The sequence below is a fragment of the Lissotriton helveticus genome, chromosome 9 (genome assembly GCF_964261635.1).
Source record: "Lissotriton helveticus chromosome 9, aLisHel1.1, whole genome shotgun sequence".
Lineage (NCBI taxonomy): Eukaryota > Metazoa > Chordata > Amphibia > Caudata > Salamandridae > Lissotriton > Lissotriton helveticus.
The window spans coordinates 463,690,769-463,718,264 of NC_136070.1; the positions used below are offsets into that span (position 1 = coordinate 463,690,769).

The 27,496-nt window shown below is 42.3% G+C and overlaps 1 protein-coding gene and 1 long non-coding RNA gene across 4 annotated transcripts in view; one reads left to right on the plus strand and one right to left on the minus strand.

Annotated features, from left to right (window-relative positions):
* AKT1 (AKT serine/threonine kinase 1) overlaps positions 1–27,496 on the plus strand; it is a 405,158-nt gene that overhangs the window by 217,869 nt on the left and 159,793 nt on the right. For both annotated transcript variants that reach the window (XM_078660283.1, XM_078660284.1), the window contains exon 3: positions 5,869–5,997. In XM_078660283.1, the coding sequence (XP_078516409.1) occupies positions 5,869–5,997 (129 nt within the window). The remainder of the gene's footprint in view (positions 1–5,868; positions 5,998–27,496) is intronic.
* Positions 542–27,496, minus strand: part of LOC144781433 (uncharacterized) — an 86,894-nt gene continuing 59,939 nt past the window's right edge. For both annotated transcript variants that reach the window (XR_013600985.1, XR_013600984.1), the window contains exons 5-7: positions 5,568–5,641; positions 4,060–4,119; positions 542–2,123 (exon numbers count right to left, since the gene is read on the minus strand). This is a non-coding gene — a long non-coding RNA (uncharacterized LOC144781433). The remainder of the gene's footprint in view (positions 2,124–4,059; positions 4,120–5,567; positions 5,642–27,496) is intronic.

Below are 27,496 nucleotides of genomic sequence, written 5' to 3' on the forward strand. Positions count from 1 at the left end.
AACAAAGTTGTTTGGAGTGTAGCCCCCACCCTCTATAGTAAGGTAACGGGGCCTTCTAAATTTATTTGTATATCCAGTGCTTGATCGGTTAAAGAGTAACTGCGGAGTCCCACATTTTTCTCAAAACCCCAGCACCTTTGCAAAATGGTGCAGAATACCAAGGTTGTTTAGTATTGATTTCACCTCCTTGCCCCTTTATCTCACTCTTGCCGGATCTTCTTTCCTCCCTGCTTAGTTTGTCGCTGTTTTTCCGTATTTTTGTCCCTCCTTTGACTTTCTTGTTCTGGTTCTAAGTCTCATGATTAGAAATAAGTCCTGTCCCAAAAAGATTGCAGGTGGGTCCGACCTGTAGCCACAGGCTCATTTAAACCCTGCTTATACCTTGTTTGCACCACCCTTCATTGACCGTTTTTTTCCGGGATGCTCTTTAAAATATCATTTGCCAGTGAAAATACAGTAGATCTGTGACCTGTTTGTTAGTGTCGTGATTAGTTGCATTAATTCAGTCCCTTCGAGCCATTGTGTGGATTTCGTTCAGTTAAACTTTTAGAAACTTTAAAAAACTTTTATTAAGCTGTTCTGTCCTTCCATCAGGATTAGTCCCTTTTCTTGACTTCCAAGAAAAATTACATAATCAAATAGCATTTGATAACTAGAAAAGAGTACCTAGTTCGACAATTCGTTCCTGTAATCAAAGGATTTCAAAAGTCAAGAAACATATAGATCATAAAAGCACACAGTACCAGAATCGCTAGAATATCATACATACAAGGCGCAATAAATTAGACAATGTACAGACACATATTTAAAACATAGCTATATTAAAATTACATCATGAGTCGTCTTGCTTCCATCGCTAGGCATAAAAAGGATACTACAGAATATCACATATGGTGATCTTGTAACATTTGCTAGAAAAATAATGCTACCCTGCATTGCCTTACATTTTATTTACGAATAATTGTGAGTATACATATTTTACGGTAAAGTGCATAGTGCTTGCAAAAAACCATAAAATATAAATTGGTTTGCGGTGAAACACCATCACAATTACAGGGAGGTAGGGATTGCTGCGAGAATATACCCTACGGATAGCCGAGCATGCAGGGGCTAAGATTTAGTCTAAATCTAACCAAGACAAAAAATATGTTGAGGATTTCAACAGTCAATATTGATTAAGCTTGTTCTATTTGCTCAACACGGACCTGTGTCTGCAAATTTGTTTCACACAGTTTTTAAATAACTTTGATCTTCATTATCACAAATCTCGGTTGTGTAGATTTGGTAAACATTTGTCTCTGAATTGCAGTCAATGTGGTCACCTAGGGACCATTGTGCATGTTTGATATGCTCAAACGTTTTTACATGAAACAACCTTTTTGGCAATTTACGTAGACACAGAGGGTCTTTTGAAACTTAAATAGCAGGTTTGATATGAAACTCACTAAAGCTGCATACCTTAACATTTGTGATTTATACTTTATGACTCACTGAATCCTGCACCATGTTCAAACAGTTTTCTTTGTTTTCTGAGAGGTATTATGACTAGGGCTCCCGGTTTTATGGAATATATTTTTTGACCATTTCCGTCTGTACTTATCCATATTTATTTTTTGGCCATTTTGTAAAAACGGAAAACAGGGAGCCTTAATTATGACCTCTTAAGCAAAAAATATATTGAAATAAAATTATTTTATTCATTTCAGATCCTTTTAAAATGTTTATGCAAGTAAAGTCTTAGACCTTTAAAATGTGTTCCGCATTCGTATAAGATTAGGAAAATTTGAAACTTGAGTTAAGTAGAGCGATCTCTTGGAAAAGTTCTGATGGAAAAGAACAGATTACCATTAATCTACATGAGGCATCACTCTGCATGCCTATAGAATGTTTTCCTTAACTTTGTAGTAACTGCACAAAAACTTTCTTGAATTCTTGAAACTAAACTAACATATAGGCAAATCTTCATTTTCCATTTCTGCAATTTCACCTCAATGTGTATATTACTCATTAACATTTTTCGCCACCGACAACATCTTTGGCTAGGATTATGTACTCTAATTCACCTCTGATTTTACTCGCCAAATGGCAATGTCAAAGGTAGTTTGCCCATTTGAGGCACCATCCTGTGAAGAGAAATAAAGCAGTTCTCAGTACTCAGTATTGCATCACTAACAGCCACCACGATTAGCACCCCAGAATGTTCCTGTCTTTTGTTTGATGATGTCTGCTTGAGTTTTCAGCTATTTTGTGACATTATTCACTTTATGGCTTCTTTAACCCAAATGCCCTCTTCATTAGTGGGGGCTCTAATGTTTAGCTCCTACTTTCTTTCCTGTTGTATTTGGACGAGGAGCTCCTCTTTGCAGTGCACCAGCCACAGCAAATCGGTCAATCCCTGAGGATGGGTTTACCCTAGGGACGGCCAAGAGTGTGCCCACTAACATGAGAGGGTTAGGAATTTTAATAAGGGGAGAGCAGGATCACAGATGTCTTTTTTAAAAAAACAGTTCACCGATAAACCACCTGGCACCTTCCGTTGTAACAGCCCCTTTTTTGTGTGCTTTGTTGTAGTGGAGTTACATAGCAGTTCTAGCAACAGAAACCGCACCACCATAAGGAAAATCAGAAGATGCCCTCTAACTGATACCCCAGTGCCACAGAACGATAAGACCATAGAAAATAACTATACTGACAATGATATATTCGCTGCACCCTAGCAACTGACGAGGAATGGGTTTAAAGCTGAAAGTGGCAAGTGAAGGATACAAAATACTTCAATCAGGAAATAATAATGGTATGGCCTCGAGTTAGTTCAGTATCAGATATTCTGCATTGTTATTTGAGCATTGTCGCGCAATGAAGTGCACCAATGGAACGTGTGTAAGCAAATGCGTTTTATATTTAATCTGCATAGAATGACCACATTTTGAAAATCAAACTAGGAAATTCCACAAATGTATGAGTAGGCCGGTATTTTGCGCCAAATGAGGTTGCATAGAATGACTTGACAGCCCTAACAACATAGAAAACATAGACAATGAGGCACTACGGGGAATTTAATGAAACTTTTACACACAGTATCATCCGTTAACGAAATGGATTCTGCTAGAATTTGTTAACTAAACCTTCACTGGAACACACAAAATGCCACCCTCTGTGTTCAGTCTATCCTCTGGTAAATTTACAGAAATTTCCTGGGACACCCGGTGAAAAACTGGGATATCCCAGGAAAATTGGGTTGCCTGTTGATCCTAAAATTCTGGCCTACACTTTCTTCCATGAACAATGACATGTCCTGGTTAATTGTTGGTCTGTAGAGAGCGTGCCTATCTGTAGGCTATCGCATCTAAGGTCTCCTACTGTACTTCACCACAGTGGAAGATACAGATTTAAAACTTTGACTCAGAAACTCATATGTAGGAGTCATCTTCTGTAGCTTCAAATAATCAGGTAGTCTCAAATGAGTTGAACTCTGACGTATATTAGGGAAAATGTACACTTTTATTTAAAGGTCAAGTCTTTTATTTTTGTTTGAGTTCTTATTGTGAACTAGCACCTATACTGATTTGGGTATTCCTGTATGTGCCTATGGGTCTTCTTATCATTTCATCAGAGTAGCTGCAACATTTGGTTGTAGGACACTATGTGAAGACACTTTGTTTAAATCGGTTTCCACATCTGCCAGGTGGCCCCGTATAACATATAACAACTTCGTCGACTAAATAGACTTGCAGCTAACACACTATTGCAAGCTGATACATTAAGAGCTGCACTTGTGTTGTGAAAAATGAATGTATAAACCTCAGAATGCAAAGTGCTATTGGTAAGGAATCCCAAATGGGATGTTAGAGGCACAATGAAACTGGGGCCACTTGCAAGCCTAGGTCTTTCAAGTGATCATTTTAAGTGATCAGAACGGCTGAAGGAAAACAGGGTGAAAATAAGGATGTCATTTCTTCCATTTGTACAGAATTAAAACATTTTTAAATTTGCTGTATTATGTCAATGGTAATGCGTAATGTTTTTTTGGTTGAAAACATTTTTAGAGAAAATACAAACCTTTTATTTGTAAGAAATTCTTGTGTTCCTTGTCATTTTCATTTAACATATATGTTGGTTCTGTAAAGAAATAAAATTGATATGTGGCAAAATATAACGCAACTGGAATACAGCTCTAAAAAATAAGGTGGGGTCAACTTCGGAAATTAACGCAAAATAATAAGTAGCAGTAGAGCAAATCTATATGTCCGTTATTGTTTCCAGCATACTCTGAAGCAGTGTAAACTCCAAAATACAAGCCTTTCCCGTGCGCATTTTTCTCAGGAACTTTTTTGTCCCTGCTTTAGAATTGTTTTCCCGAGTTTGGATTTTATGACAAAAATTATATTGTTTTGATGAAGCAGTTTTAACACATTTGCAAATTACCCACTGTTGTCTAAAGTACTTGCGCTGCAAAATGTAAATGAAACATTTCTCCATATGTCACTGTGAAAAATGACAATGGCAGAAATAAAGCATTGGACATCTGCTGCGAATCTTAAAGATTTTTTTTAATGCATTTAAGGCAGATGTTACAGAACTTGAGTTTCAAATGTGTACTGCACAAAAAGAAAGATATTTACAAGCTGAGACTATTGTTAACATGCTTTGAGAGTTCACCAGAACCCTTGCCCCCCCCCCTGTAGTCCCTCTTTTAAGATTTTCAGTTTGGGCATTTGTTGCAAAATGTATATCATGTACAGGTATTGTATATTTGGCCCAATTAGTGCACCATTAATAGATAAACACTTTTGATTATGTTGCTTTAAATTCATGCTTACTTTCACTATAACTTTCAATTGGAGGTCATCTACAACTTTATACGCCTTGTGCTAGCCACAATAAGGCATATGGTGCCGGGACCTATGCCCAGGGAACCAGCGTTTTTTCCTGGTGAAAGTATTACCTGAAGCCCTATCCCTGGGAATGCCCACCCATGTCACTAAGTGAAGCAGTCTTCCTAGTAATAAAAGGCATAGGCTGAAGACTAGGCTGTGATTCCGGGTGTAGCTTTGTGTACACGCATGCGTTTTAATAAAAAATACTTCCAGTTGTTAAACTGCGTTTCAAACTGGATAGGGAGCCTGACCCAGGTCCCCAGTTGGTTAGTAATGCATACACTAAAGGATTGTAAAGTGACTCCACTTAGTGAAAATATAAAAAGAAAAGTGAGCATTCCCAGGGTCCAGCTTGATGGCCAGTTTCTACTAGAAAGTGTTTTTGGTATAAACACAGTTTTATTGATTTATTTCTCTTAAGTGCTGTTTAAAGACTCTAATCCCCAACAATCTTCCATTGCAAGTGACACAAAAAATTCTAGATGTCATTGAAGTCTATCATTTGCTTAAATAGTAATACTATATTCAAGGTCACTATATGGTTCTTCGTACATACTGCTTAACAGCTTATAGAATCAATTAGAAATTTGCATAATTAATATAAATGACTTGTTATCTAAATTTCAATATCAATTGGCAGCCCGATTTTAACATGCACTGATAGAGTAGTTCTGAGAGTTCAGTGCTTACTGCTGAAACATGTAATGATCTGAAGACCACGATTTCAAAACCAGGAAGGCTGTCTCTGCTTCCATCTTTCCTTCCTTCGACAAATAGAAAATCGATTATGATTAGATTGATTAGTAGCAAGACCTGTTGTTTATATGTTAGACATTTCAGAAGTGCACTGTTAAGTTCTGTATGAAAATAAATTATTGTTGTTCAATAATTCGTCTGTTGACAAAGCAGCTGCAATATAAAAGTGCTAACACCGACCACGAGTCAGCTCGAGCATGTGTTTTGATGCTTCCTGTGGGGTTGTCTCTTTCAGGAGAGTACATAAAGACATGGAGGCCGAGGTATTTTCTACTGAAGTCAGATGGCACTTTTATTGGTTACAAAGAACGCCCCCAAGATGTTGACCAAATGGAAACCCCCTTAAACAACTTCTCCGTGGCAAGTAAGCAATCTCACGTTTTTTCCTGAATACATAGAAAACAATCTAAAACGAAGTTATTTTTGAAGTAAAAATCTGCCTGTTTAATGTGTTCTTAAGTTTGCTTAATCCTTCTAATAGTAAGATTTGTTCAGTGTAATTATTGACCAAATGGATTTTATTATCAACTGTGCACTTTCATGCATGTTTTCCAAACTCGTTTTCAAAATACAGTGACATATTTACTGCATCTAAATTGATTCATTCAAATAAATTAAAAGAAATGAAAAATCAGGGGCCCAAATCACGAAAAAGTGTTAAATCTGAACCTCGAAGTAGTTCCACGAGAACAGACCTTGCAGATTTACTACTTTTCGATATTTCCAAACTGTGACTATAGTACAGTAGTACATGTAGCTACTACTGCCAGTTGACATGTCTGTATGTCACTTGTGAAAATGCTATAGTTTGCATCATCCACATCCCTTAGACACCCACACAGTTTTGCAGGTTTTCCATTCCCCTTCCGAGCCCTTTGCTTGAGTACATTTCTGAGCATTTTTTTGTGGTGGGAAAAAGTCAGAGAAGAGTTCGTGAATGCCCATAAACCTGTATGTTTGTCAGCTTTTACAAACTCATGAGGCGAACCAGGTCTTCATCTGCCCACTTCCCACATGCACAATTGTACGCAGTTGTGACATTCAGTTACACTGAAGTAAATGCATTTAGTCCTGTTAGGTATCCTTTGGTAGATATTGGGCAGGCTTAAATTGAGCCTTTTTAGACATTAATCAATCAGCATACTTGTAAAGCGCGCTACTTACCCGTAAGGGTCCCAAGGTGCTGAGGGGAGGGTCGGGGGATGCTGCTACTGAGGTCTTGGGTCTGCCGTATGTGGGTAGGGAGGGTGTTCCAGGTCTTGGCGGCGAGGTAGGAGAAGGATCTGCCACCGGAGGTCGTTCGTTGGATGCGGGGGACAGCTGCGAGGGCGAGGCAGGAATGTTTATGGCTGAAAATGGCTTTGTGCCATAAGGCCTCTTGCTGGTACTTGTCCACCTCTTGCTCTGATTAAATAGCATGTGCCAAGGAGGAAACCGAAGGTGGTTGTTTGCACCATGTGCTTAAGTTTTTTAGACAGGTCTGTGTTTTGGCTGGCCGTTTTGGCTAGCTCTTCCAACTTCCCTATAATGTCCTGTAATGTACAAAAATCAGAGTCCCCAACCTGTTTGAGATTTAAATATTTTACTTTCATCGCAGTTGTGTCTTGGACTGTACGTAAGCTGCAGTGTCTCGCCTTTGTTAGACGTTCTATTGTGATTCTGTGGAATGAGAAAGGCTATACAAATCCCACGTTCTGAATTAATGTTCTTTTGAATGTTTGTATGTATCAGTAAAAACTGTTTCCTATGTTTTTCACAACTCATGGTTTAGTTGCTAAAAGAGCCCTCTGCAAACGCTTTTGATACACTGCTGTTACGCATAGCTAACTTTTGAAAATAGGCCACCAATGCCTTCATTGCTCATAGCCTAAAACCCGTCTGGAATTGCTTGTATTCAACTTCACGGGACCTGGCACTTTTGGCTGTATGGTTCCTGTTGAGGCAGGACCGAGGCTGATATGTATATAGCTGGTTCCTGTCTGAGGTGGCATGGTGGGGGAAAACAATGGGCTAAATTATGGGCTAGAATTATTACCAGTCGGTGAGATTAATTCCAGCAATGCACTCGTTCCTTTTTATATCGCAGGCTACCAGACAGCTGTCTGGTTTGCTAAAGACATCTTGGGGACATTCAGAAAGATGACCTAGGAATGCATTCCGCCCGTTGCTTACCATTGGCTTTGTGGTTTGTAGCTCACATTTTCTGACTTTCTATTTGCTGACTTTATTAGCTTTAGGCTTTCCGGCTTGAGTTTGTACCTCCCTTTGCCCAAAACTGGTTTAATGTATTCTTCCACGAACTGGCTTTCTGTAAACAGTCCTTTGAATCTTGTTCTTATCTTGTCATATTTGCTGTGCATTTGAAGACAAAGGTCAAATGTCAGGCTGTCTTCCAGGGAGCTTGGTGTTTATTTGTCTTTCTCTGACTTCTAAATGAAAGGGTTTATGTGGCTTCTGGGGGTCCTGCTTGAGAAAGGCTGTACATTTTTATTTTATTTTTCTAGCACATAACAGATTTAAATGTCTGTAAGAGAACTGTGCTGATGATCCAATCAATAAGTGTGGCTCACTGGTTAGAGCGGCAGACTCTGATGCAGAGGTCTGGCCCGGACCAGGGTTCAATTCCCGTCGCGGCAGGGTCTTGGGCTCAATGTCCTTGGACCCAATAATTCTCTCGCCTCGGTGCCTACTCTAATCATGGGTCCCACTCTGCAACTCTGGGCAATAGCTTGCTTAATCTCCACACCGGCCCTACCGCTAGGATGCCTGGCTTCACCTTGGGGTGCCCAGGAGGGGGCACCTCACAGGAACAGGCCAGGACGGGTTCCTCAGCGGCACAGCGCGGGGACACACTGGCTAGTGTAACCAGGCGCTTTATAAGCTCAGTATTATTATTATGACAATTCCACACATTATCGTTTGTGCGCTGAATACTTTTATCAGAAAACTGTATGAAAGTGCAAATGTAATGGTCATTTCAATTGATAATGTGTTGCTGTAATGGCAGTACGCTACTATACCATGCATACTCCACGTTCCCCCCACTCCACTCCACGCCACTACACACCACTACACTCTGCACCTCTCCACACTACGCTGCTCCACTCTCTACGCCTCTCTACTCTCTCTACGCCTCTCTACTCTATACCAATGCACTCTACGGTGCCCAACTACACTCTTCGCCACTGCACTCTACATCTTTCCATGTCACCCTACTCTGCAACACTGCACTTTACTCTGTACCACTCCACTGTACGCCAGTGCACTCTTTGCAAATCTTTTCAATGCCAATCTAATCTACTCTGCACCACTACACTCTACTCTTAAACAATCTACTCTGTGCCACTGCACTCAACACCACTCCACTCTACGCCACTGCACTCAATGCCAATGGACTCTACACCAATTTTCTTAAAACCAATACACTCTACACCAAACTATTCTGCCCCACTGGACTCTACACCACTGCACTGTAAGTCGTTTTACTCATCAATTCACTCCACTCTGTTCCGCTCTACTCTGCAACACTGCACTCTACGCCACTCTACTCTGCGCCATTGCACTCTACGCCACTCTAACCGCACCACTGCACTCTACAACAGTATACTCTGCAACACTGCACTCTCTACTACTCTGCTTTATGCCACTGTATGCCACTTTAATCTACTCTGCACCACTGCACTCAACGACAGTCTACTTTGCACCATTGCACTCTATGCCACTTCACTCTTCTCTGAAACAATTTACTTTATTCCACTGTAGTCTACGAAACTCTATTGCACTCTGAGCCACTACACTCCACTTTACTCAAAACCAATACAGTCTACGTCATAGCACCCTATGCCAATTTACTCTGCACCAATTCACTGTACGCCACAATAGTCTACGCCACTCTACACCATTGCACTGTATGTCACTTTACTCTGCAACACTGTATGCCACTGCATTCTACACCAATGCACTCTACTCTAATGCACTCTACTCTACACCACTTCACTTTACAACACTCTATGCACTGCACTCTATGCACTGCACTGCACTCTATGCACTGGACTCTCTGCCACTGCACTCTCTGCCTCTCGACTCTACTCTGTGCCACTCTACTCTGTGCCAGTGCACTCTACCCCCTCTACTATGCACCACTGCAGTCTACATCTTTCACCCTTCATAAAGCTTTCAATGGCTTTTACAAGATTGCTTCTAAATAGTACAACATTCTGTTTTTTTAATGCCGACAAAAGAACACTATTTGTGATCAAAATAAAATGAACTGAGAAGATTTCGCTTTTCATAAAATAGATATTTGTTAACATGTCTGCACTCAACTAGTGAGTGAGACCTAATTCAATGCAAAGTTTGACCTATTCTTTCCATCAATGATACTTAAAATGCCTTGGATCGACTGTTTTCTTTTGTGGAAGGTGAAGGGTGGAATTCCTGGTTGGCGCCATTAATTTTCTGGCACCTGCAGCGCCTAACAAATCTCACCAATGTAAGAAAGAAGATGGCCTTTTCTGGGGCTAAAAAGTACGTTACCAAATATATGATTTTTAGGCGGCCAGCAAAGGTGGAAATCACTTTAATTGTCATAAATGAAATGCTGAGATTAATCGCGAATAGACTGTGCAAAATTTCCATGATAGACTAGGAGATATTTATGAAAAAATACATATAACATATAATTAAAATGTGAATTTAGAGAAAAATTAGGATCTTTTTGAGAAAAGAGATCAGTGACGTTTGGAGAAAAATGATGCTTGTGTTATGGCATAATTTTGAGTCGCGTGATAAATGCTTCCTAATGTACTCGGAGGCAACCGAAACAGAGATGCAAAACTGTATATCACCGAACACAAGAAGTTGCAGCCTTCATGTAAATCCCACTTCATTTGGCAGCCCTTGTCTCCGTCCTGATCACAGAAACGTGCTAGTGACCACTCCACTTCCCGGTGAAAGTCCTATGCTAAGTCCATGTTCAAACACAAGCATAAAAAAGTGAGACAAGACTGACATCTGAACGTCCTTGCGCCTTCTCATTGCAGTCGGTGGCGGGATGGGATAGCCTCAATCAAGGTCCGTGGCGAGGGAGCCGATTCCTCAGTTTGTCCCTGATGCTGTTGGGGGCTGTCTTTAACCCCTCAGTTGACCGAAGCCTTCAAAGAGGCCTCTTAGGACGCAGGTGGCTAGATGTCATAGACCGAGACTGTTGCCTGGTGATCTGGATTTTTTTTTAACTAAGTACCCCACTCCACAGAGCCATATTGTACAGGTCACGACCATAAGGCGAACCCTAACTAATATTCTGCCAATTCTCCGAACAGAGAATTCAAAAGGATTGCTGCTTTTGGCAAATGTATGTTTTCTTCTGCCAGTTTGGCACTGAGATCCATGAATGCAGTCTGTGTAGTGGGCTTATGCACGAATACCCTTTAGGGACTGGCCGGTGATATCTTGCATGCAAAACTTGAGGAACATAGGTCTTCATTGGCTCAAATGGTACATGAGTAGGACGTAGCTGCTTTGAATACCATGGATTGCACTGGCTTGGCGATTGATATTAGTGCTGTCCTTCATAGATATGCCTGGATGAGTTCCACCAGGTTCTCCGGTGATGACTGACGTGCCCTTTGATGGGTCACAGAGAGAAGGTAGACCCCACTCTGGAATGCTTTAAGGAGGTACAGTGCGTTGTTTGGGGTTGTTGACCCCTCCCAAATAATTTCCATACCCGTGCCAGAAATGTAGGGGATGTTCTGGGTGACTGGCCTTTAGTCACAAGCAGACTTCCCTTAGACATATTTGCATATTTCCGACTTCAGCAGGCTGTCAAGGCCTGCTGTGATTCGAGAGAGAAAGAAAGGTTCCACCTGATAACCCAACTGTACCGCACTGCAGCTGCCAGGGTTTGTATTGCCTAACTACAAATTGCCCACAGGACAAATGTCCGCATTTGTTTGTATCATCAAAGCAAACCGGGAGAAGAAAAAAATAGACCGAGGCATCCTTCTCACCAATGACCAGGGCCAGCAGGGACATTAGTCTTCCACATCCTCTTTCCCTGCTACAACAGCCAACAAACTGCTTTAGTTTGCCCTCAACGGCACATGCCCAACCAGTGCAACAAGATTTAGCACTTCTCTTGGGTTGGCGATTCACCCTTTGTGACATAGGGATCTTGCAAATTGTTCAAGGATTCTGTCACTATATTTTCTCTCCTTCCCACTCCTCACTATCCTTCTCACACCAGCATGAATTTCAGCAGATCTGTTTATCCTACTACAAGAGGTTCACCTGGTTTCCTAGGGAGCCATAGAGAATCACCAAATTCAGAGAAACACAGAGTTATTTTCAATTTTATTTATTTTTAGTTTTATATAAGCGTTGGCTAGACCAGAGGTATCAGAGCGCTTTACATGAGGTTCCACATTGTTACAAAGTTACATCAGTTACAAGTTAGATCAGTTACATCTGTTGCTGGAAACATTTAAAGAGCATAGAAGACGAGATAAGTTAAGTGGAGAGAAGAAGGGTAAGGAAGAAGGGTAAGAGGGAGATAAGGCGGAGAGATGAAGAAAAGTCTGCCCAAAGTCCGGCTGAGTAGGTGACGGCCGAGGGGGAAGTCAACAGCCCATCTACTCAATAGCTAGCAAGGTAGCTCCACCGGGCATTGGCCAAAATGCTAGGTCTCAACGGTCTGAGGCAAGATCACAGGTTCAGTGTCCTGATGGGTGGACCAGATGGGGGATATACTTGAGGTCTGGACGATGTCCAATTTTTTTCCAAGAGTAGTAGCTCATCGTGGTAAAGGACCACTGTGGAGGCCATCTTGAGGCCATTTTTATCTTTCTCCTTTGTATTCTCAGGAGCCTCAAGGGTAATTCGCACTGTTCTTTAGGTGTCTCCTGGGTTGTCTCAGTAGGATACTCCTCCTTGCTGCCTATTAGCCGCCATTTTAGGGTAAGCGGTGCAGGAAGAGTACTTGTGGTGCCTTCAGCCGGGGCCAGGAGGGAGGTTGCCACACCGCTTTTTGGAGGTTTGTCTGGGCGCCTGAGACCATACAGGCAGAATCTCCAGGGGCCGGGATTTAGAAGAATATTTTCTCATCCTGAGAAAGGACCGGACCTCTGACCACTAAACCTCTTTCTGCATAAGAACTAAACAAGAATGATCATGTTGGCTGAAATCCTATCTCCAGTTGAACCAGGATACTGGATAATGTCTATGGAACCTAAAATCCATTTGGGCCCAGCATCAAGGTTTTTTCTGACACCATCCAGCTTGAAAAGAAATTGAGAGCCAACCACAACACCACAGACAGAACTACCTACAAGGCTACACTCTGATGCTATCACCAGCAAACAAGACACCAAAAAAAAGCACTAGTGGACCGTATTGAAGGAAGCTCCAATAGCTGCAAGGAGATTTTATTGATTGTTAAGGATGTCACCTCACCATAAGCCACTGTCGTCAACATTGCTTGCTGCCTCACAACAACTATGTGACAACCAAACCAACTTCCTCCAGAGCAAAATTGCAAACATCTACAGCAACTTTGCACAGCTACCCAATCGCAGAGAACTTGTTACTAACCTGCCCACCAGCAACCAAGATGGCCACCTAACCGAATGGACAACCCTCGCCAGAAACAAAACAGCTGCAATCATACGGACCATCCACTCAGGGCTCCCAAAAGACCAATACCCCCACTACATCTACAACCTGGGAATATCCCCAATCAGCACCACCTTAACGACATCAACAACATCTCCATAACATCTTCCACTTTTCCGGATGAATGGAAACTTGAAGAAATCCACTCCTTCCGCTGCCGACCCAAATCAACTGAGCAGCTGCCGACCCAACTCCATGCTTCCCTATCTTAACCAACCATCTTATTGACAACACTCAATCAGGATTCAGAAAGAACAGCGCCGAAAAAAACGTTTCGGACACCTACGATATTTGAATCATCATGGAACGAGGAGAAACAGTGGCCCTCATCCTGCTCGACCTCCCTGCATCCTTCAGCACTGTCTCCTATAACGCCTTCATCAGAAGACTCCACGAAATTAACATAGAAGGATCTGCTCTCAAATGGATCTGTTCCTCCCTTATGGAAAGAACCCAGGGGGTCTGGCTGCCATCCTTAACATCAGAGACCAAGAGATTAATATGCGGAGTCCCACCGGATTGGCCCTCAACCCCACCCATTTCAACATATACATGACACCGCTTGCCAACTTTATTCGATCACAAAGCATCACTGTCATCTTTGGAGCCAATGGCATCCAACTCATGCTCTCCCTGACTGATGAGACAACCACCACCAGGACCAACTTCACCAACTGCACGACCATGTTAGAAGACTGGATGCAAAACTACTGCCTGCAGCTCAACTACAGCAAGACTAATGTACTGGTCTTTGGTAATAAGACCTCCCCATGAGAGTCTACCTGTTGGCCATCTGAGCTAGGACCAACACCCATACTCGCAGACCACACAAGAAATCAAGGGAACATCCCAGACGACAAGCTCAACATGACAGCTCAAAGTCAGCGCAGTGTGTACCTACTACGAAGAATCTTCAGATGGTTGCCTCAGAACAACAGTTGGACTGTCATGCAAGCACTCCTCACCAGCGGGCTGGGCTATGGCAGCACACTCTATGCCTTACTCTCAAAACAACTCCTGCACAGACTCCAGACCATCCAGAATACTGCTACAAGACTCTTACTAGACCTCCCACGCTTCAGTGACATCACACTGCTCCTCAAGAAGCTTCATTGGCCCACGATTCACAAGCACAGGCTATTCAAATTTCTCATGCACACATACAAAGCCTTAAACAACACAAAACCAGAATACATAAACCGCTACATACTTTCACCAACCCACCAGACACCTACACTCTGCTTCACTCTCACTTGCACACATTCCCCGCATCTCCAAAGCAAAACGGGAGGTTGCTCATTATCCTACATTGCACCCAAGACATAGAAGGACCTCCCTCAACACATCAGAGTCTCAGTTCTTTAGTTCCTCAGAGAGCTGAAGACCTGGCTCTTCGTATAAGTACCTTTGGGGTCACATACCTGCCCAAGTGCCTGTATATCTTTTTGGGTGATTAGTGCACAATACAAATCAGCATAACATAATATCCAGGTCTTGGAGGAGACTGCATATATGTCCTCTAATCGTACTACCATCACAGAAGGACCACCTTTCTAAGCAGCAAGGCAGAGCCCTCCACATGAATCTGCACAACTGGAGCGGCAGCAGTTAACTAATTTTGATCTGTTGCCTGAAGTGTATATCGGTCTTTATATTTTTCATATGTATGCATTTTAAACTTATGCACCAACTATCCATGTATCTCCTGATCTTGAAGACTATTTTCCTCATTGTGATTACGTCAGTTCACTGCTAGAGTGAACTGGAGAACACAACAGCCCTACACCACATTTGATTTATATAAATTGGATCTGATGACTCAGGCAGCCTTTTTACCAGTAGTCTTGACTTCCTACAGAGTTAGACAAGCCATTACTTTGCCAGCGTTTCCCCTCGTCCCTCCAAAGATGAGGAACAGCTTCTTTAGCTGGACTGCAAAATGTTTTTAAGCTTTTTCCTCAAATAATATCATGGACAACTGAGCAGACACACATATTTTTGTGGGGATCTCCAGAGCAAAGAAGAGAAGGCTGTGCAGAAGAGGACCTTTTCGAGGTAGAAAGATTAAGATCTGCTACGCACTGGAAAAGAAGTAGCCACCAAAAAGTCTGGGGACCTATTCCATCTGGACCAAGGCTGCTACCAATTTGTTTGAGCAGAGGTTCATGTCCTTGATATCTGCCAAGCAAGTTCGCCAAGTATATGCCGAATTCTAAAAAACAAAATTGGTGATTTTTTATTTGCAATCAAAAGAAAATCTACTCCTAAAAAATGTCAACTTGAAAAAAGTCTTTTGCTCAACTGTTTGCACAATCACAAAAATTGTATATTTCTCTGAGGCATTTTTTAGTAAAATGTGTGTAACGCATGCCAACATTTGAAAAATAAATTGAGGGAGAATCAGTGTGAACCCAATATGGACAACTTGAAAATACGTTAGAGACCCAATTCTTAAAGAGGGACACAAAAGTGGGCCCACAAGTATATGCCCTTGTATTGATGTAGAGTTACCATTTTCAGGATTTCACAGACGCTTCCTAAAGTATGCCTGGAAAACGCACTTCTAGCAAATGTTTGTGAATTCTGTTTTCTCATGAGAACGTGTACATCACAGATTTAAATTCCAGTGGGTGAACTTCACCTTTTGTTCTTCTGAGCTCAATGAAATGATTACCATTGAGTTGGGTAACAAAGAACATCTGTTATTTATGGATCAAGTGACCCCTAGATGAACATGTGCTTTACAAATTCACATGCAGTAATATATTTGCTCATGAGATAATCTGCTGCGGGATTACAAATTCACTTTTTCAGTACCTTCCTTCACCTTCACCCCCCACCCCCTAATTAGTTTTACTCCTGCCCTTGTCAGGAATACATTTCCAGCCTTTTTTTTAGTGTGGGAAGAGGTTGGAGTGGAGTTGATCAATAGCCTTCAACAGGCATGTCAGTGTGCACACACAGAATCGCAGGGCATTCCAACCCTGGAACGCCTGCTTCCCACCTACTGTGCTGAAATGTTGGAAAATCAGAGCCTTCATAGAATCCAAATCACAATAATAGGAGCAGAATCTGAGAGGCTATCGGAGCTTTCATATAATGAAAACTTTGCCATCATTTGTCACCTCACTATATGGCACTAAAATGTCAATTTTGTTTTACAGGCCAAGTAGATTTCTGAAGTATTGCTTTCCTTGGGCAAGTAGATATTGTATCAAATTCCACACCGCTGAGTCTGCACCATTCCGGCCTCTATGGCATATCCTGAGCATGTCCTAATAAGTGTTCACTCGCATGCAAATTTTCATAACTGTGCACAAATAAATATTCCAACCCTATTAAGAATATGCTTCTTTCAAACCCCCTAGTCCTGTCGCAGTTGGACCAACGATGGCAAGAAACCCTTCTTGAGGACTGTTATTGGATAGAAATCCTGGCAATTGGATACTGCTTTCTAGAACACTGTGTTCATCCATTTGGACTATGAACATAATACATATGCATAGCCAGTAAACTCCCCACCAGAATACCTGATCATTAAGTTTATAAATTGGCTTTTTATGCTGTGCACTACCCAATCAGTTCTCTGTATCCTTCATCTTATGCTGGGGGCATTTACGAGTTGTTAGTGCCGAAAGACACACAAAGTTTTGACTGATAACAAGCAGTATTAGCAAAGTTGCACCTTCTCTTTTGGGAAACATTAGGAGTCTGGTCTTGGGCGCAAGAGCACCTAATCTGGTTGATGCCAATCATCTGACTGCAGCTCTGAATGTTTAAGCAGACAGCCTGCATAGGTGTCACCTTGCCAAACACAAATGGATGCTTCACCTAGAAATAATATCTTCCGTCTCTGGGGTACATCTTAGGTGGACCCAACTGCCTCTCACAGCTCTGCCCAATGTTCTATGCCCTCCAGGATCTGTTGCAGGAAGCTTTGGGGAATGTGTTTCAGTTGAATTTGAACTTTCTGCTTCACTTTCTGCTCCCTCCACCCCCAATACTTTTGATTCCTTGGGTGCTGAGGAAGATTCAACCCGACCAGACCCAAGTCACCTTAATTGTCCCAGGCAAACGAAAAAGGGTGTGGTAAGCAGACCTAATGCACCTTTGTGTGTACTCTCACCACCATCTCTCTTACAATCACTGGGGCAGTTATTGCATCCCAATCTCCAGATCCTCCACATTCATGCCTAGAGATTGCGTGGGGACACTTGAATGCTTTTGCTCTATCTCCTGAAGTTGTGGATATTATCCCAAGTGCCTGTAGATACTCCACCAAGGCCGTATATTCTGGGAGGTGGGGTAGGTTTGTCCAATGGCGTGCACACAGTTCAGTAGACCCTCCTAAGGACTTCTTGTTGGACATATTATGCTCCGCCCTGCCATTAGCTCAAAAGGGGTGTACAGCAGAAACAGTGAAGAGTTACTTATCTGCTTTGTTGTCCTTTGTCTTCCAGATGAACCATACCTGCTCAAATCACCTAGTCATGAGGCTTCTGAAGGGCCTCACCTTCATGTTCCATCTTTCTCCTTTCATAATGCCTAAATGAAATCTTATTCTCGTTCTCACATTGTTAATGTGTTCTCTGTTTGAACTCAAGCTTAGTTGCCAATTGTAACTGCTTACGTTTAAGATTTTTTTTGTAGTATCTGTTACCTCAATGAGACCTGCTAGTGAGTTGCAAGCGCTAACTGTCAATCCTTCTTCACTTTGTTTTTCCTTGACAAGCTAGTTCTTACAACCACAGCTGCTTTCCTCTCCAAGTTTGTTATACCCATTTATATGGGGCAATCCATCACACTTCCTGCTTTGTTCCCCTCCACATCTCACTAACTGGGAAGAGAGGATTCATAGGCTGGATCCCCAGAGAGAGGGGAGTTTTATATTGATCATACCAAGAATAAGATATATTCTATACTTTGGCTCACAAGAACCTCCCAAAAGACATCAGAACAGTGGAGACCCCATTGCAGAGATCAGCAAGCAGCAACTTGTGCTTTCCGCTACACCTCCTCAGAGCATAACTGCATTTGGAGGTGCGGAAGGGAGGCACGTCATATACACTCAATCAGTCCTTCATGACGTCTTAAATTAACCTGCCTTCTCAAACTCAACTCCTTATTCAGGAATCTTTTTAAAAGGTGCAGAAACTACAGGTAGAAGTTTCCATCAGAAGAAAGATTCTTACCTTTAGTAACTATCTTCCTGGTGGATACTCAGATTGCAGATTCCTCACTGACCCTACCAACCACTCTTCTCCGTTTTTTAATTCTGGTTTGCTAATGTAGTTACCATTATAAAATCCCAAACAGCACCATCTCAAACTGATGTAGCTCTCATGTTTGTATTGAAGGCGTGTAAAAAATGGATTGGTAACTGATGCCATAGTGCCATGAAGGCACTTTATTGCTCCAGTGATGTAATTATGGCGTGGTTTCCGGCCCTCAAGTGGAGCCAATGTCCGTCATCAGCATGAACAGCTACTGAAAAATTTCCAAATTCAGTCTTGCCCGGTGCAGTGTCTTGCGTGTTAGCAATGATGGAACCATTTTGGCTCTTGATGGACTCCGTAGAACTCAGGGCCGGACTGGCTACCGGGCAGTTGTGTGGGCTGCCGAGCTAGGGGCTCATTTCTCTGTGGTGGGGGCTTATTTTGTTGATGGGGACCTGCGTGCGATTTGAAATTAAAAAAAGCAAAACGAATTTCATTTTGCACACGCAGGTCCCCATCAACTAAATTAGCCCCCAGCACGGCAGCACACACAAACTGCCCGGTAGCCAGTCCGGCCCTGGTAGAACTGTGACGTGAGTGTTGGAGCGTAATTCAATGAAGGCTGGTTTAGAATGCTGAGTTCGCAGTTACACACAGACAAATAAACATGTGTAATTCTAACCTCTGTGTGTGGCTTAGTCATTGGCGGGTGCCCAGGCTGGGGAGGACACTACACCTGGGACATTAAAAAAGGTAAGGAATGTGCAGATATATAGCGTATCCACCAGAAAGATCGTTACCAAAGGTAACCAACTTTTTCATCTAGGCTTCTCATAAGGTCTCATGCGAGTTCTGTAACATTTGCTACTTAATACTTGTCATATGTTATCCACCTTTTCAGCTATATTTTTTGTGTGTGCTTGTATATCTTTAACTCGCATAATTTGGGGACAAGTGACGAACTGTATTGTGAAAGGGCTAAAAATATTGTTTGCCTTACAAAACATCTCTGCCAATTAATAGGAAGCTCACGTGGTGTTCTGCATAAATCCATTCCCTTTTAGGGGAAAGAATTACTGTTAAAATGTTATATGTATTTTTTTTTTTTTTTTTAGTAGAAGCATTACTATTTCGTTGTCTTTTACCTCTCCCAACTGATGTAATTCACAAGCACCAGATTTTCATGTTTAGATAAGTGTAATGATTGAACAGGGTAATTAGAGAGCATATTGTTTACCATACATTAATGCTTTAATTGTGACATTCGTGAATTATTATGGTTATTAGCTGAAAAATCTCTATTATTAATCTTTCTAAATGTTTAAGTCATTGTAAAGCATTGTCTGATCAGCAGCCTTTAACCCATGAATGAATACACCTGATTTAGAAGCAATTTTCTTATTTTAGTCCTCATGTACAAAATGTAAATATCATATATTAACTTCAAAAGATGTTATAATGAATTTACTAACTATGCTGCTAGTAAAGTTAAGAAATTACTTGAGATATTTCATTAAAATATCATATTACAGAGTGGCAGTGGCCACTCTGTAGTTATATTTAGGGTTACCAGAGATAGGGATTTCTTGAATTTTGCCCCTTAACTTTGCACCCATATGACAAATCTCAGCGAAACTTTGCAGACCTGTTGCACATGTTACATTGTTGGAGGATTGAAAGTTTTGCTGCATTTGGTCAAGAGGGTGCAAAGAAAACAAGCATTTGCAATGCAATAGGTCTCGCATTTGTTTAAGTTAGAGCTATTGGCATTGCAAATGTCCATGTTAGCGATAAAGCTTCCACTAACTACGCATGCAAATGTTGTGAAAAATAAATGCAGCTTGCCAAAAAATGTTTTTCTTTAGGAAGCGAACACGCTTATGAAACTGGAACTTGTGATTAAACTTCATGCAACTTAAAAATGTAGATTGGCGAACACAAGTAAAAGCACTGCTAAAATGCATCATACAGTAACTGTAACCATATTGATACATCTTGAAAATGCCGCAGAGTGTGAGATCACAAAAGTTTGTTACTAAGTTGAAACAATCACTACGAGGCAGTAGGCACATTTCTGATCATAGACATTTCAAGCTGCACTTTATCCAATTCCAGGCATTCATTTTTTGCTTCCACTCACATGCAGCTTAGTATGTAAAACTATGAGAAAATGTAAAAAAAAAAAATAAAGAAAATATTGACACTGAACGAAGAGCCAAAACGTGCTCAGTGTGGAAACAGTCCAAGTGAATCCCCTCAGAATGAAGATGCCATGGGCAGAAACAGAAAACACTGCAGACAACTAATAAACTTGCTCCAGGTGCCCCGCGAGACGAATTTAATATGGTACAAATAAGGAGATTAAGAAAACTAAACGCAACGGGAACCTACTGCTTACGTTCCCGCATGAAAAGCAAAAGGCTGTAGACCAGACACGAGGACTGGGCATAATAGACTACACCTGGGGTGAAGCCACGGTCCTCTAGGAATGGAGAAGCTGGTAGGAGGGATACATTGGCCTAGGTGGGGCAGCCTGGCTCCCTGGAGAGCAGCTGGATTTGCATAGTTTCGGGGTGGGGTTTGCCCTAACAAGCTACTGTGGGAATAGTTGCTCAAAGCACAGGCTATCCTACTGAGCAAAGTAAGCTGCAATGAGGAGGAGATGCACGCGCTCACGTGAACTGATTTTAACTCACCTTATAGGGAAGTGCCTGTGGATGTCCGCAGCCAGCTGCCCCTTCCACCATTGCCCCTCTAGCTCCATGGCACGGGAGAGGATCAGTTCCAGGACCCTCGTGCACTGCTTTGACTTGTGGGTTCAAGAAAGAAAGTGGACAGGATGCGAAAAATAATGAGGAAGAGAAAACTTTACAACAACCTCCTAAATGCTACTTCGTTTGCCTCCAATTCAAGGGTCCCAGCCGTGTTCCCGACAGCCTTCCTCGCCCATCAGCTGCCAGTATTTGTGCAGGACCGCTGATTAATGGCAAATCTGCTAAAGAAAGGTTGATCTTAACGCCAGTTTGTAGAGCATGCACAGGTTGTTCCAGTGCAGCAGGGCAGTTCTGTGAATTTAGCATGCTATTCGTGGTAGTACTATAGAGGTGCCTCACTCAGGTCACTGCACGTCAATCATATTTATTTTGCGCTAATTGCAGGTTCCATTGAGGTGGTGAACCCCCCCCCCCCCCACCGAAAAAAGTCAAAACCTAATTATGGTCCAATCATCATTGATATCGATGTCATGATAAATGGGAATGTCAATCGTAATATTTATTTTGTACTAATTACAAGTTTAATTGGGGAGCCTTCCCAGTTTACCATACTTAAATTCCAATGGCTCTTACCACAACTAAACTAGTACAAGAGACAACCGGCTCTGCATAGGAGAAACCCAGCAACTTATCAAATCATCACTCTCCTTTATCTGCAATATAGATAACACATTAACTGACCTATTAAAGTTATGCGCATAGCGGCTGGCCCGTGAAGGGCGCCATGCTGATAAAAAAAAAAAAGACAAAAGTGGGCGTTGTGCTAAAATATATAGTGAGGCGCCCTTGCTTATTAAATTTATGCACATGGCGGCCCGTGTAGGGCGCCATCGTCACAGCGCACTAGAAACAGGAAAAAGAGTACTTCGGAGAAACAGATGAACAGTGCAAGCAGAGAGTAACTGTAGTTGGTTCGTGCTGCTCTTCAAACAAGAATTGGCATAGCCAATAGGTCGCGCCTTTGGGACCTTATAAGTGTTTAGCCATGCAACAGTTGATGTTGTTGCATCAAGGCTATTGTGCTGCATACCTAAATACTTATCAGGTCCCAAAAGCGTGAGTATGTGTACTCTCCGCAGAGGTTTGTGGGTTTATTTACGTGAAGCGTTTAATGTACATTAAAGAAAAGGGAAAGAAAATAACTGACATATTTCAACATAAGTGAAAAAAGTTTACGTCGTATTCACTACTAATGGTATGGAGTTTGTGGGATGTCAGTGGAAGTTTTGGATTTGTATTTCACACCCAGAAAGACTGAGAATCCCCCCCACATACACACACGCATCCCCTTTAACTAACACCACAGATAGTACTTATTTACTTATTTACCAAGCACGGTTTCCAAACTTTAAAAAAACACGATGTGGACAAGTGATTCAATATTATATGCACAGTGGTGGCAGGGTCGTTCAGCCGCAGGGGTCTGTTCCTGCACGCTCAGTATTTCCAGTATCAGCATGAGATGTAACCTCGCCTGTATCAGCGCTTTGTGAGAAAGAGAAAACAGAGGGAGAAGTCGGAAGGAAAGTGAGGGGGGAACTGAGAGGATAAATAAGAGAGACAGGCAAAAGTGAGGTGTTAACAGGACAGCGAGAGAGGTGCGAAAGAGCCTACCCGGAGAGAGCGCAAAACAGGGGCTGAGCCGGAATAATATTTAGCCCGCCTTGTAGGGGCGTGTCCTCTGCCGCTCTGCTCCCGTTCAGTCGGGTCGCCGTAGTGTTCCTGGTGCCTCTGACCGGGACTCCAGCCTATTGCAGGGAATAGGCAAAGCCACAAGCATTGAAGTGTGTCGGAGCTGACCACGGAGGCAAGGCAGCAGGCGCACTGTCTAGGAGCTCGAGCAGTCTTGGAAACACTGCTAGCAAGCGCTGGCTTGTGTGAAAGGGAGGTAAGGTTGAGGGGTGTGTAGGGTCCCGGCGAGGCAGGTGAGGGGCGAGGGTGCAGTCTGGACGCTGCGGGCTGCCTCAACGTTCAGAAGGGCGAGTGAGGGGCTGGGGCACGTGAGGGAGTCAAATGGTGTAGGAGCAGGAGCAGAGGCCACCCAGAGACCTGAGCGCAGGTGAAGGCATCAGACTGGGTGGGTGCAGAATCGGAGCAGAGGTGAAGACGCCTGTGAGGTAGGCGAGTGCAGAAGAGTGTGCAAGTGCTTATCCACGGGAACACGCAGGGTCTCCTGAGTAGGTGAGGGCAGCCAAGGAACCTAGAGAGGCAACCGGGCGAGAGCCAAAGCAGAACGTGTGTGTCTCTACTGAAGGTGTGAGCGGATCGGACATGGCTTCAAGGAGCACTCCCCAGGAATCATAGGTGCCTCGAGGATTATTTACTGCACAGTGGACGCCACACACCCTGCGAGATGCGGTTGGCACAGTTGGTTGACCCCTGGCCACATCTGGAGGTGGTTCACGTGGACCCTGAGGAAAGAGGGGTGCGGGCAGAGTATTAAAGATTTAGTACTTTTGCACCACTACGATGGTAGAGGTGCTTTTTTTGTGGTGATGGACTATGAATTCATAGCATGTAGGGATTATATTTGCAAGGTGTTGTGGGGTGGGGAGGTTCGAGTCTGAGGTGCCCACACCTTCAACCGACTGCATCCAGCCAATGGTCGTGCAACTACAGGGGCAGCGTTCCACTAAGCCAGGGAAAGCTACCCCCATACTAAGTAAATAACGTATCGAATCTCCGCGAGTCTGTGTAAATATTGATTGCTCTATATGTTATGTATAAGATATACGGATAGCTGGCAATAATTTAGAAAGTTTAAATGCATGCCACATAAATCGTTCAGTGCGTGTCGCATGCTGTAATCACAGTGTCATTGTTCAGAAGGATGTCTGTCGTAGGAATCTGTGTAGCATCTCTACAGGGTACAGTTTCCACAGGGAGAAGCAATAAACCAAAATATAGATGCCGGCCTACTGCTCTTAATTCAAATGCATTTGTTTATGTATTTATTTTTAAAGGACTGGCTTCCAAGTAACGGGAGGAAACCAGCATATGGTGCGCGCACGAGCAAGAAGTTCGGCCGCAACCGGGAGTTGTGTGCGCACAAAAAGTAAACAAGCCCGGGAGTTGTGTGCGCTCGCACGCTTAATGAGCATGACTGGGAAAGCCATATGGCGCCTCTGCTCGTAAGCGCACGCCCGCTCACATGCATGCAAGCTGTAGGTTGGCCATGGTAGCATTTTTTTGAAGCCCTTACTAAAAGTCTCGCCAGTCCAGCGCATGCGTGTGCTGGGTCAGGCGAGACCTAAAAACGGAAGTGAGGTATTGCTCAGTGAACCCAAAAGAAGCCGGAAAGAGGAGCGATAATGCGTTGAATCAATAGGAAAGAAACCGGAGGGGCATACGTCATTTTCCCTTCCAACAGTAGCAGGGAAGCCCAAAAAATAAACTAGACTGCATATGTGAAATTTCAGAATTACTACATGGTCAACTAAAAGACCCATTTATGGTCACATGATTATGTAAACCAATAAACAAAACCTTAACAAATACAATAGATGCAAATAAATAAATCACATTAAATCTGATTGCCACTCTGTAGTTATAGTTAGTATTCCCAAATATAGATATTCCTTAGATGTTAGCTCCCTAATAACTTTCCACCCTTTGATGAATCACCACAAAACTTTCCAGACCTATAGCTTTTTCTACATTTTGAGATGCACATTTTTGTGGTGAATCGTTAAGGGGGTGCAAAGATAAAAGGGGGACCTAAAACACGTTATTCCATGAATGCATTTTCCATTGACTTTTGTAATTGACGTAGTGCGAAAACAGCTGAATGGATTTACATGAAATTTGGCATAATTATACATTATGGTGCATAGATGATGTTTTCTGGGTACTGCAATTAAGTAGGTTATGTATTTTGTAAGTTAGAAGGAATTTAAACGTAGTGATATCTGTCACCGCAGTACTTTCGTGGAATTTCACGAACGTTTGTGAAACTACTCGCGGTACATTACATGGCTGTAAACTTATGTAAAAATGTATTGTATTAAAAAATATATAAATACATTTCCCTACCTATTAGCACTTTAATAAAGTGTTAATAGGTAGGGACTTACTACTTACCTACATCTAGGCCCCTAACACCAACACAACCAAAGTGTAGTCAAAACAATATGGCTTCCTTTTCATTCAAAGATAGCCATTACCAAATTATATACCGGCTTGTCATTGTCATGTACCACATTATACTGCACAGATATCACAGTATACCATGGCCCATGTAGAATTAAGGCCTAGCTGTATTATTGGATTGTGGTACCCTTGCGTCACTCATGGTGTTGCATGGCCAACGCAATACTTAAGTTAGATTTACAAAGCAATGTTAGGCCACCATGCATGGCCCTGTGTTGGTTGGTAAAACTGGGGAAACGCAAGGCAGTGCATGCAGTTCGCTGTTTTGCGTTACTCTGAACACAATAATCTACATTGATGCTAAATTTCACACACATCCGTATGTTGCTCCACTTTGCGCCACTCTACGTCTCTCCACTGTACACTACTGTAATAGTGTAGACTCCACTTTACACTATTACACTGTATGCAATGCCACTACACTCCTTTTGCACTGTACGCACTTCTGCTCTACGCCACTCCAGTCTACCATCCGCTCTACGCCACTCCACTGGATGCTACTCCACTATATGCTATTCCACTCTGCACCATTCTGCTCTATGCCACTCCGCTCTATTCCTCTGTATACCACTTTGCTCTACAACACTCCTTTGTACGCTGTTCTACTGTATGCCAATCCACTCTACGCCATTTTATTTTACACTATTCGATTGGACTCCACTCCAATATGTGCCACTCCACTGTATGCTATTACACTTTACCTTAAGCCAGTGTACACCACTTAAGTCTACACCATTCCATTATATGCCACTCTACTGTACGTTACTCCACTTTGCACAATCACACACTACAACTTCTCTGTACAACCTTTCTCTATGCTATTACACTGTACACAACACCACTCTACGCTATTAAATTGTATGCAGCTCCATTGTACACCTCTTCAGTGTACACCACTCCACTGTATGCCATTCCGCTATGAACAACTCGTAAATGCTGTTCCACTCTGCCATTCCACTGTATGCCACTCCGCTCTATGCTATTTCACTGTATGATGCTCCACTCCACTCCATTCTATGCTGTTTGATTGAACACCACTTTATTTACGCTATTACACTCTACCCCATTCCAGTGTACGCCACTCCAGTCTACACCACTTCAGTGTATGCCACCGCAGTGTATGCTACTCCACCATACGGTATTTCAGTCTACGCCACTTTACTGTACACCTCTCCACTCTACACTATTCTATTGTATGCCACTCCCTTATATGCTACTCCACTCCAGTGTAAAGTACTTGACTCTATGCCACTCCATTCTGTGCTAGTCAATTGGACGCCACTCCACTCTACCATATGGTATTGCACCCTACCTCCTTCCATTGTACACCACTTCAGTCTATGTCACTCCACTGTACGTCACAAAGCACTACACTTTTCTTCAGAAATAAAATCACCAAATATATTCAGCAAAGTAACCTCCGCTTAAGATTGGCACCTTGCCTCAAAATCCCCCCATACAAAAAAAAACTAAAGGTGATACACGTTTTTCTGTTCAATCAGCCAAACTATAGAATGTATTACCCCAAACATAAGATCCACAGATAACTATCTTATTTTTTGAAAACTACTCAAGGGTTGGCTCTTTCCTACATAACCACCATACTCAAAGGCTAATGCACAGCATAAATCTGTATATATAAACTTTTATAATTTGATTATATGCATGCTTCTAGATTTGTGTATTGCCTTGTACAAATCTGTATATTAATTATGTTTTTTTAAATGTATAGATATTCTTTAGGTGTACCTAACAAATGTGTGTATGTGTGTATATACAGATAGGACCAGATTGGGTTTCTACTCTTCGTCATTTCTTAACGGCAGGCAAGTTGGTGGCGCCGTTGGCGTCTGGCGAGAATTTGTGTGTATATATACATACATAATATATATATATATATATATATATATATATCATTAACATATATGTATGTCACTGCATAGTTTTCAAATAAGTTATATGATTAGATGCTTATGGGTCTCTGTTTTATCTATCACAACATGTAAATATTATCATTAATATTTTATCTGAAGTGCTTCACTATTGAAATATT